The sequence below is a fragment of the Argiope bruennichi genome, chromosome 9 (genome assembly GCF_947563725.1).
Source record: "Argiope bruennichi chromosome 9, qqArgBrue1.1, whole genome shotgun sequence".
NCBI lineage: Eukaryota > Metazoa > Arthropoda > Arachnida > Araneae > Araneidae > Argiope > Argiope bruennichi.
The window spans coordinates 1,010,084-1,022,624 of record NC_079159.1 but is presented as its reverse complement, the minus strand read 5'-3'; the positions used below and the strand labels follow the sequence as shown (position 1 = coordinate 1,022,624).

General features: G+C 25.8%; 1 protein-coding gene across 1 annotated transcript in view; it reads right to left on the bottom strand.

Annotated features, from left to right (window-relative positions):
• The window catches only part of LOC129983706 (exportin-1-like), a 30,886-nt gene extending 19,135 nt beyond the window's left edge, over positions 1–11,751 (bottom strand). The window contains exons 1-13 of the mRNA XM_056093298.1: positions 11,440–11,751; positions 8,153–8,202; positions 6,087–6,171; positions 4,830–4,948; positions 4,395–4,569; positions 4,055–4,161; positions 3,829–3,944; positions 2,611–2,725; positions 2,378–2,497; positions 2,224–2,278; positions 2,065–2,138; positions 1,089–1,247; positions 721–927 (exon numbers count right to left, since the gene is read on the bottom strand). Coding sequence (XP_055949273.1) covers positions 721–927; positions 1,089–1,247; positions 2,065–2,138; positions 2,224–2,278; positions 2,378–2,497; positions 2,611–2,725; positions 3,829–3,944; positions 4,055–4,161; positions 4,395–4,569; positions 4,830–4,948; positions 6,087–6,141 — 1,302 coding nt within the window. The 5' untranslated portion in view covers positions 6,142–6,171; positions 8,153–8,202; positions 11,440–11,751. The remainder of the gene's footprint in view (positions 1–720; positions 928–1,088; positions 1,248–2,064; positions 2,139–2,223; positions 2,279–2,377; positions 2,498–2,610; positions 2,726–3,828; positions 3,945–4,054; positions 4,162–4,394; positions 4,570–4,829; positions 4,949–6,086; positions 6,172–8,152; positions 8,203–11,439) is intronic.
• Positions 11,752–12,541: the final 790 nt, after the last annotated feature.

Sequence of the window (12,541 nt, the reverse complement as noted above, 5' to 3'; positions counted from 1 at the left end):
CTATTACAGTACGGATGTGAATTTTACAAAAAGATGAAATAAACATATGAAAAACCAAAAGAACAAGCAGTGCTTAATTTTCTAACAAAATGAAAGTTTTATGTGTAATAATATATACTCTCAAGTACTACAAAAGTGTTACTGGTAGATTAAAAAAAAAAAAAGTATAATAGAAAATAGTAATTTAATTTTTTTCTTTTTTTAAATCTTCAATATTTAGCAGTAATGTTAAAGCAGTTTTCCTTTTTCTTCTTTTAGAAATTTAAAAAAATATCTAGTTTAAAAACAACATTAAATATCTTTTTTCAGGTACTGAAACACTTTCATGTTGTTGCACATTGCTATCCATTTGTCATGTTGTATGATACCACCATTTTGAATATCTATGAATTATCTATTCAAAATGGTATTCTATTCATATCTATTCAAATATCTATTTCATAGATATTTGAATATCTATGCAATCAAGTTAACTCATCAGCAGCAAGCCAGGTAAAAGAATTTAAACATGAATTTAAATGTAAAAAGACCTTAACTGCACTTTAATGCTATGCATAATGAAATAATTTATTTAGAAAACATTAGTACTCATGGCAACTAATATTTAATAGAATCAGTAAGAAGATCAAAATCTTAAAAGGTATTAGCCATTTTTGATTTCAATATAAATAGAACAGAAATCCATGCTACTACAACATTTTTCAGAATATGCAAAATTACCTTTGTTAAAACAGGATGGTAGAATTGTCTCCGTAAAGGCTGCACAGCACTTGGGCTTCTTGCAACAATGAGAGGAGTATTCGGAATTCCACCTTGGCATGGGCTTTCCCTATATAAATCTGCTGCTAAATAATTCCAGTACTCTAAGCAGATTTTAAATATTTCTACTTCTTCAACCTCTGATATTAAAAGTAAGTAGTGTAATGCCTGAAAAATATTTATGTTAAATATTTCTTTTCCATGGCTTACACAAAATTAATGACTTCTAAATGTTATTTCTTTTATGATAAATTAATTGAAATAAAGCAAAGTAAATTCAAAGATTTAGATAAGTACAGAATTAATACAAGATTAATAGTATTATATACCTGAAGAAAAGTCTTGCTAAGTTCAGGTTTCTTTTCAACATAGGATCCATGCTCTTTCAAGAAAATACTCAAAAATAAGCTAAGATTCTGGATAAATTTTTGGTTTTCATCTTCACCATTAGCATATGCATCCTTTATGACAGTGTCAACAGGAAGCATCTACAGAGGAAAGAGAGTACATTTTTTTTTATTTTAAAGCGAGAATCAATTTGCAAGATTCATAATATGACAGAATACTGCAAATTTCATTATTCAATTAAAGTTGTTTATAATTAAATAAACAACAAGATTAACAACTAACAATTCTCAATATTTTTTCTAGTAATAAAATTTACACCACTGATTGCCATTTTCACTAGTTTTAATTTCCATAATCATTGGCCTCAATTCAGATGTAGTAACAATTTAGAAGAAATATCCCATGATATCTATCCAAGGTTGGTACAATAGATAAACATTCGCTTTCATAAATTTTCGTGTTGGGATCTTAAGTAAGGTGAAAATTAAGGGCTCAAGAATAATTGGAGGGGGGGGCACGTTTAGAGCCTTGAAACAAAACTTTTTGGGACTCTTAAAAAAGGACTTTGATATATATGACAATCTCAATTTAAATAATATATATTGGAACCCTGCATGACTAAAAGCCTTCCTTTCTTATTTATATATTTGTTTCTGTACAATTGCATACAAATTCTACAAATTAAAAATATTTAAATAGTAATAAATAAATAGTAAACAAATGTCAAAAAAGCCATATTCGTAGAAGATTTTTCTTCTGTAATTTTAAAAAAATGCATGACTTTCTACTCTGTGCTACAAAAGAGGAAATGGGACACAATAGCTACATTACAATTCTAAAGAAATTAAATAGAAAATTCTGTTTTCTTGTCTTTATTTCTATATTAATGATAAAAATAACTACAGGAAAAAGTAAATAAAATAATAAATTTATAATAAACAATAATTAAGTACTTACCTGTTCAAGCTGCTCCATAGTTTGAGTAAAGAGGAGAACAAACATTTCATTGTAGTGTCCAGCAGAAACGCCAGCTTTAGAAAACAGAAAAGTAATTTAATTTGTGAAATCCAAAAAAATAAAATTTTATAGAAGAAATATTAATTTTTAAACACTTACCTATCTCAGTCAAACATTTTAAAGTCACATTTCGGAACATAGGAACATTAAAGAACTAAATGAAAAAGGAATAACAATTATTAAATTGTAATCATCATATAGAGTCAACACATATAATTTAGTAAATTTTACTGATAATAATATATATAATTACCTTATAGATAAGAGTGCTGATAAGCTTTGTTTCAAATATATAACCAAGAGGAATCCAGTTTAAAAATCGGAGCAATGTTTCTAATGTTGCATGAACTAGTAAAGGATAAGATGAGGTTTCCTGAAACACAGAAAATATTCATTTTAGTATAAAAAGAAAGCAATTAGCTTACATAATAATATATAAAGTTATAGTACCTGCACACAATGAAATTAATAGTGAAAATTACTCACCAGGACAGTGTTGCAAAGTTGGAAGATCTGAGAAAACTCATTACACATTGTATCTTTCAAATGTTTAGCTTTTATCTGTGTCATTTGACCACTTGAAAAATCGAACACCTCTTCACTGAAAAATTAACATAGTAAATAAACATTTAAATAGGAATTCATTAATTTTAAATAACTAAACAATTCCAATTGTCCAGACCATTTTAAAAGAAAGAAAATCTACAATAAAATTTTTTTCTGATAAAATAACAGGTATGATAGTAAAACAATTGATTTAGACTAAAATATATATTGATGCTCATATTTTAATATATAATATAAATATACAAAAAGGGAGCAATATTGCTTTAAAAATCAAATTTTCATATTATAAATAAATTTTGCCTTTTAAAATTTAATTATTATGGTAAGAATGAGCTCCCCCCATTTGTATCAAGCCTGGTTCCATTTATTTCAAAAAATTGAGTTCTACTGCAATTCTAAAAAAAAAAATACAATATCATTATTTAAATATTTAAAAAAATTCATATCCAAGTACAGTAGACTCCTGATTATCCGCGCCTGCCACACACAGTTTTTTTTTTTTGATTGATTTTTTCAAAAAGTGCAGTTTTACAGTTATGCTTTTGTAATTACATAATACATTACAGTATTAAAACAGTACATATGTATTCATTTTTCTGTGCATCCTTGACGCCTCTTGTAAATACAAAGCACTTTTCTGTTTTCATTAACAAAATGCATTTTAGGTTCGTTTTGAGTGATATACTAAAATATTAAGCGTTAGTTAAACATCCTGCTGTTTATTTTACGTTTTATTGTACATAAAACGATTTTTCCAAGTTGGAAGGACTGTTTTCTTTTTTGCTGTACCCGTTTTTAGCTTTTTTCGGATTATCCGCGATTTTTGTTATCCGCGGAGGCCGCGCCACCCAATTCCGCGGATAATTGGGAGTGTACTGTATTGTACATTAATCATTCATTTTTTTTCCATAATAAGAGAGCATCAATTCCTATTCTATTTATTTTCACAGTTATGTATAGTTTACATCTTAAATATCTATTCTGAAGATGGAAATATTTAGACTAGAGAATTAGTTATGAGAAATGAACCAGTAACAAAACAGTGTTTGATAATTTTACAGCTATTAAAATAAAATTTTATAAAAATTTCATATCTCCAATTATAATAAACGTATTTAAGATGGGGAAAAAAATTACCTCAACAGTTTTAAAATGGTCATGTTGTTCTGGCACAGACTTTCATTTGACTTGCTCGCACCCACAATATCTGTAATAAAACTTGGCCAATTTTTTGGCCATTCTCTCTTCAAAATCTAGAAGAATCAAAAATTAAATTATTACTCTAAATTTGGTTACCCAGAATTAAATCAATTCTTTTTCAGAATCATTATAATATTATACAATTATAAAAATAAAAACCTACCTGAACCAAAATCATGTTCAATTTATTCAAATACACCTTTTCTTGTTCCAAAGTTTTGGGATCAGAGGAGGTTTTAATAATTAGACTAACAATGTAATTCTTGATGCCTAAAAAATTTTAATTGGGAAAAGTTTCATGAATATTTAGTTATATTTCAGCTATATATAAGCTATAAACAGAGCTGTGCAAGAACATAAATTATGTTGCTTGTCTCAAAATGTTGAATAAAATGCATATTAAAACTAAATTAACCAAAATTAAAAGAATTTTGAAAACCTGAAATAAAAATGAAAGACAAAAACACTATAAGGGATATTAAATCTATTAATCCAATTCTTACCATCACACTGTTCCCGAGGCAAAACCTTCCACCTTGTTTTGATTACATTTTCCAAAATCTGCAACCCATAATACTTGGTTTGCTGATTCTCTGAAAACTCCAAAATGGTATCGACTCTAGTCCAAGCATCAGGATGCTCTTTAAGAGCTGTCAATATTTCTTGAGCAATTTTTTGCTGGAAAATATAGACAGTAAATACAAATGGATTTAAAAACTAATCTGGATTTTTAATAAATTACAAAGTATTTTAACTGCCTTAAAAGCTTTCTACAAATTCCAAGGAAGCAAATTCTTGAAAGATTCGAATCATTTTTTATATCCAGCATACAGAATTTACTGTAGAAGACTAACATCAACATATAATATGATCTCAAAAAAAGTATTAAGAAAAAACTTCCATGCTTAAAAAACATTTCCCAAACATGATAAACTTACCTCATTACCAACACCTGCATACATGCAATTAACGACATTATCAAGTAAAGTGATATCCAATTTCTGTGTGAAGTCAAGAAGCCTAGCAGCTTCAGGCATGCCCATCATGTTCCCATTAACTAAAATAAAATATGAAAAAATTCTGAGTATTTTTACTGATACAAATTTAAAAATTGGTTAAAAAAAACCAAAAAAATATCTTAAACCTTTAAAAGAAATTTTGGAAAAATTTAATTTGAAAGATGTATAAATATTTGAAGTAATTATCATATCAAAATAATGAAACAACTCGAACACTCAGCAATAAACTAAAATATCTAGCAAACAATTAACTACATAAAAATGACTGTGCAGAGTACACTTCTAAAAAGGGAATTTTTAAAAATTTTCTTGGTAAATTAAATATTCCTCAAAATAAATTTGGCAGAAAAAAAAATTCTAAAGTGCAACTCTAAAAAAGAATAATATTTTGGCAAACAAGAACATAACGCATAATTTGTAAGTTAATTTCGTATTTTAAGTTTGTCAATTTAAAGAATTAGCTTGTAACCTATAAATACTTACTGGTATAAATAAAAATGTTAAATATGCCAGAAATCTATAAAATGATTTCTTATCCTTCAGAGAAATAAAAATATATTAATTAGTATTTAAAAGGATAATTCAAACACCACATCTAGAAATGTTATATTCCAATACTGATCACATAATTATATGCCACAAGACATATAAAATTAAAAATAAATCACCTCATTAGCCTTAACTTAAGAGACTTTGTAAAAGTGAAATCATATTCTGTCAATATGATTGGATTTTTATGACAACTTTTAACTTGAAATAAAATTAATTCTCAATAATTTTCTATTTCAGAAATTATTTAAATTAAACTATCTAAAATTTGCTAAGTAAAAATAAAAATATATGGGATCTTGTGGGATAAACCATAAACTGAAAAAATATTCTTATGGCATAATCAATTTAAATTCTTAAAAAGCGTAATACTATAGATCAATATATGAACTCAATCATTACCATATTTGGAAAGTCGGCTTAAAAATTTTTTATAGCAAGAATAAAACCCTTAAAAAAACTTAGTATTCTTAACAACAAGGAAAATAAAACAATATAACTCTAGAATCGCAGTGTTCTACCGGATATTTTTCCAGAAGCAAGCAAATTTTTTATTCCATAATTTCATCTTAGAAAAACAACTCAGTTGGGGGGATAGGGGGGTAATTTTATCAAAATAACCAGTACCTGGGCCTCCGAATCCAACATGGTCCTTCATCCCATCCAATTGAACAGATGTCATATAGCGGTATTAACTAAGCGACCAGATGATCTGAAAATATGCCAAAAAAATTATACACGTTTTTTTACCTACAGAACAATTGATGTAAGGAAATTTTAAGTGATTACTAAGAAAATTTTAAGTGATTTTATGAACAATAGGGACAAAGAAAACCTAACCAAAATTAAATTACGATTATTCCTATAAATATCAAATATTCTACAATAGGTGAAAAATGCATACTGATTTCTTTTATGAATAATTCTGAAAGAGAGAGAATTAATGCAACTGATTAATTTATTTAAATGAAAGAAAAAATCTTTGCTTTCCAATCCAATAATGGATTTTTTTAATTTCAGTCACTTAAAGCACAGCTTAACAATGATCTCTGCCAAAAAATTAACACTATTATTTCATAAATGAAAGGTATTGAAATAATGAAATTATCTATGCATTTCAGAAAGATGATATATAAAAAAGTCCTATATATATCATTCTATTTAGAATTTATTTTACATATATCATATTAATGCTGGGATTTAACCCTTTGCACTTAGAAAAGTAATTTCATGCATAATCATTTACCCAATACAAAGACTGTTTATTACTCCCAAAAATAAATAGATATATAACTGTTTTAAGTTGAATTTTTTCATTTAATTTGCATTTTCTTACTACTCTGCAGGTATTTTTAACAATCAAAATTAAATAAATTTATCAATAAAACGTCAAAATAATGCACCATTTTGAATGGTGAATGAGAGTCACCATCCAAATGCAAAGGGTTAAAAATGCTATCACATTTCAAAATTAGCATATTTTTAGCATTTAAATAATGGTTCAGGATTTATTTTCTGGTGGACTGAAGATTAAGAATACAATTCAATTACTAACATAACTGCATTTTTTTCTGTTGTTGTTCCAGAGATCTATATCAACCACTAGAATTAAAGAATTGAAAAATAAAATCTATTTAAAAAATAAACATTAAAAAAGCTTTTAAGAGAATACATTTATTTATTCAACAGCAAACAAATGATATTTTATAATTCCAATAAAAAAATGTATGAACTTTCACCATTTATTTGACTTTATTTAAAATTTTGTTTGCTTTACCTTTCTATGAAATATGGATAGAAAATGAATGGTATGCAAATATCACACACCTTTTGTTTCGACAAAACCAGAACCACAAGTAGCTACTATTGACAAGTACAGCATTTTTTTAAACTTTTCTTCATCTTTGGCAAGTAAATGCACCATTTCTTTCTTTCATTTTTTTAAATATAAAAGACTGATTAATGCCATTTAAGCTGTTGCAAGTTTTAGTGATAGTGGGATGTACAAAGACCAGAACAGGTAACTACAGAAATTTACTTTTTAAAAAGAGACAAAACTAAGAGAGAGAGAAAACTTAGGAACTAAAACAGTAATTACACATGAAGGTTCTAAAACAAATTTTCTTATGATAATGAAGACCTTTACTACAGGAATAAAAGGCAAAAATAATAATCTTTAATTGTGAGTACTAAATGTTTACATTAGCAGCATATTGCTTTCAGCATTGGTAATGTAGCATATTTTTAGAAATTAATATGCACAGATAAATAAATTTAAACAAAATTACTTTCCAATAGTTATTAAATTTAAAGTTCTCTTTCTTTTCGATCTTAATTAGAAATGAGCTTCAGATTTATCATCCTTATCATATCAAGAAATTATGAATGTTTTTTTTAAGTAATATATTGGCTAACTAACAATTGACCTACTATGAATTCATACATTCTAGCAGTAATTTCAAAATGGCATCAGTTAGAAATCAAAGTAGGATTTTAATTCAAAATCATTTTTTGCTGAACACCTTACACTGTCTCTAATACCAATTTAAGAAACAATGACTGATGAAGACTGAAGCTATTAATAAAGGCACATTTACAATCATCAAGACAAATAGCTACTATACAGTACTAGAAAATTTATTAAAAATACCAAGACAGTTTATCACAATATATTAGATTGTTAAAATACTTACTTTTATTTACAGATCAACTAAAACAATGAAAATACACCGTTTTTTCCCACCTAGAAAAATAAAAATTCACATCATAGTGACTTTTGCAAAAATAAATAATTATAAGTATTTTCATAAAAGAATAATTCTGTTAAATTTACAAGGCTATTTCTATGGTTAACTTAAAAAGATCAAATGCTTCAAATAATACATTTTCAACTTTAAATTCTTTCTGAAAAATAAAGCAATTAGATCACTCATTATAATTTAATAAAAAATAAAATTCTCTCTTGGGTAAGTAAAATAAAATTTCTTATTCAGCAATATTTTTATTTCATTTTCTCAAGCATTTTTAAATTTTCAAAAAAGCTGATTTTAAAAAAATTTCGAGAATCCTGAAAAAAATTTCAATCAATCTCATTCAAATATTTATCAAATTTGTATTGAAAAAAACTTAAATTTTATAATCTGAAGTTTTATTCAATGAATTTACACTTTTAAAATCACACTGTTTAAGTGATGCATATTTAATTTATTCTTATAAAAGAAAATTTCATCTCCTCTGATGATAATTTTTCTAGATTATATATGTAAAAGCCACATGTAACATTAATGTCAACAATAAAAGTTTTACAAACTACATTAAAAGATAAAGACTGAAAACTTAACTAATCACAAAGCAATATTTTCCAAAAATATTTTATCTTTTAGTGAATTCCATGCTTACACTTCACAGAACTATTATACAAATTTAATGTTAGTGCAATTTTTTAGAAGAAAATAAGTTGTATAATTATTACTGTTCTACAGTATGCATTCTTTCTGCCATTTCAACTTCTTTTATTGATACTGAGAAAAAAAAGATTAGGAAAAGAAATTATGCAAAAAAATAAAACAAAACTCAATATTAGGTACAACTCTATTCATATTAAATAATAAAAAAGTAAATTCTGAAATTCATAACATTTATAATATTATACATCATTTTTAACTATAAATAAAAAGTTTGAAAGTCACATTAAAGCTTATTGCTCTTAATGAGACAATATCATTGAATTAATGAATAATTTCAGCCTTAAAAATAAAAAAAGAAATAACTATGAATAAAATAAGAAAATGAGATAAAAGCTTTTTAAGTTATAGAAATTTTGAAGATACCTGCCAGAGATTTCCCAACAAATATCCATTGTTTATAAACATTGGATGAAACGTATAAATGCTTTCATCAGTACATTCAAAACATTTTAATGCTATTTGAAGATTTACCGTTTTCAATATATTCATTCCAATGAATTTATATTCCAGCAAATATATATATAATTAATACAAAACAGTCTTGCATAATTAATTTAAACAATTATATAGCAATGAGATAAAATCTACTTAAACCTATTTCATAGGGAACCATATTTCAACTAATAACTTAATGCTAAGAATATTCCATTTAAAAAAAAGTATATCAAATTAAAAGAGCTTTGTTAATACACATACAAAAAAATATATATATCAACAGCAATTTAAAATACTTAGATCAGCCTTCTTATTATGTTTGCTTTATACATTTATTTTATGACTTTACTTGCCAACAATTTTCACTATATTGTGCAATATTGTTATTCAAATTTTGAACAAACTTCAAAAATAGAATAATTTGACTTCAAAAATAGAATTTGGATGCATTTAATTTTTATCTTATATATACATACATTAAACAAAAAATTGTCTTTGTAGAAGCAAAAGAATTTTTATTTATTTCTTTTGGAAACTTTATGAGTATATTCAATTTTGATAAGATATTAAAAAAATACCAGTGAAAAAAATACCTTGAATGAATTACTCTAAACATGAAAATTCTAATTTTAGAAATTTTTATAGTGACAGAAATAAATAAAGCTAAGAATTTTATGCTTCATAGATTATATGCAATCAAGAGAACGAAAGAATTATTGAAGGTAAAAAAAAAGTTATTGGAATTAATTCATATTTTCAAAAATACTAACTTTTTGATTAACAATGGAAATACAAGATAATAACATGCAACACATCCATAAAAAATTTTTAAAAAATTGTTTTCCAAATTGGAAGTATATGTTGATGAACTTGTACAACTAAATATTATATTAGTATGTATAATAACTGTCATAATTAAACATTGATGTGCATATCAAAAATGCAAATCACATAAGGTATAACCCAAATACATTATATTGATATAAAAGTTTTTCCAATAATAAATTTATATGTAATGACATAATATAGAAAGAAGACAACGAACTGTACATTAGCTACCATAACATTATAATGCTATTAATTGCAAAAATTCTTAACAAGTAAAAAAAATGAAAAACTGAGGGAAGGTCTTAACTTATTATGACATTATTTTACATCAAGGGAGGTAAACTTCTCTATAAAGAGAAGTAATGCAATATTCAATTTGTTTGTGAACTTTTCTTATACGAAAACAGAGCAGTTAGTGATCATAAGAACTTTCAAATTCAAGAAATATGTTAAGAAACTACACAGTAAATATAAATTTTATCAAAGTGAAAAAAAAAAAAAAAAAAGACACTCTACAAACACAGTAGTACAAAAAAAGTTATTAAAAAGCTTATACTATCAACAAATATTGAAGATTGATATTAAAAATTTCTTACCAAAAACAATAAATATGAAAAGCGCTGAAAGTATGGTTTATTATTATCAAGCTTATGCTTCGTTGTTACAAATCAAGTGATTACTACTACTCGTAACAGCTAAAAATAACAAATTTAGAGTAAACAAACATATATATATTTAATTTGGAACAGGAAAAATTGAACTGGAAAAGAAAGATTGTATTATGAATAACTGATTAAAATGTTATGGTTTTGGATGTAACATTATATTGTTATCGCAGTTCATTATAATCGGTCAAATATCACTAAGATTTCTATAACTGATATTTCTCTAAGGAGCGCATAAAATCAATGGTCTAACTACCGTTAATTTATAAATTAATGGCAGATCCTACACATAATGGTATCAGTTAATTACACTGAATACGATTCTGTTTCTTAAAACGCAAGTTGATTGAACAGCAACTAAATTAACGAAGAATAGATTAAGCAAAAATTCAGAAAAAGATTTCATAATTTTCAAAAATATAAAGAATATCAAGCCTTTGAAAATCAATCCGGCGTTACTTAAGCAGTTTTCAACACCTTATATATTAAAAAAAGAAAGAAGGATTTTATACGCATTAACTTGGGGATATACAAAGAGAGTTTCAAACTAAAATATTTTCTGAAATTAAATCTTATAATACTTACTAGACGAATATGAAGGATCGAATTGTCAATCGCAATAAACAAGAAGGTAAATATTAGAACTTTATAAAAACATTAACTCAAAAACCACGCTCGAATTTTCAATCACATTTCAGCGCATTATCTTACCTTCTTCCCGTAACCGGTTTGAACTGGTTTGCTTACATTTCTTTCGCGGTTCTCCTGGGGAGAGAGTAATTTGTCGCAAGTTTAAATAATTTTAAAAAATAATAATCAGAATTATAAAAAAATTAAGGCATCGAAAAATAAATTATTTTAAGCGGTTTTTTTATAAGAAAGAATGCATTAAGCAAAGCAATTTGAAGAAATGCAGAATTCAACAAAAGCATATGTTGGTGTTGATTTCATTGGTCGAATCGTTTATGTTTATGCAGTTGTGATTATCTGAAACAATAGAAGAGGTTCAAAATAAACATTTCATATATTTGCTTTATTTTTTTGCCCTAATTCTGAATTATCAACTTTTTATTTTGGAAATAATGCCATCAAAGTTACTATAGAAATGATTTTTTACACAAATTGCTTACGTATAGTCTCCAGGTATTTACTGCTCTTCAACTTGAAAGTCACGTGCACTGCATAAAATGAATTAAATTTTAAAATTTACTAACTCTATACTTTTAGTAAAAAACAAATCACACCTGAAGTTTAGAATTTCACGAATAATTCGTGAATATTTGAGAATTAATTTCTAGGAACTTTTAACATATTTGAAATAGTGACTACAGTTCCCAAGACCAAATTAGCTCAAAATAAAAAAATTTTTTTAAAAAAAAGGGAGAAATAATTAATTTATCATAAATTATGACAATTAAACTTCGAACTCTCTACTAAACGCTAGATATGAAATCATAAAAGGATTCTATTTGTAATTTATAGAGTGAAGTCTAATATTCCAACTTATCTTCAATGTCGTAAGCTTCAAATGACACAAAGCAACAAGCGCACAACATAGAGCGTCTAAAAATATCCATTAATTCTTCATGATCTTTTTTTCTTTGCCAGTGTTTTCCGTTTTTTTTTTTTTTTTTTTTTTTTTTTTTTTTTTTTTTTAAAGTGGACAATAAGCAATTAGTAGCTTCTA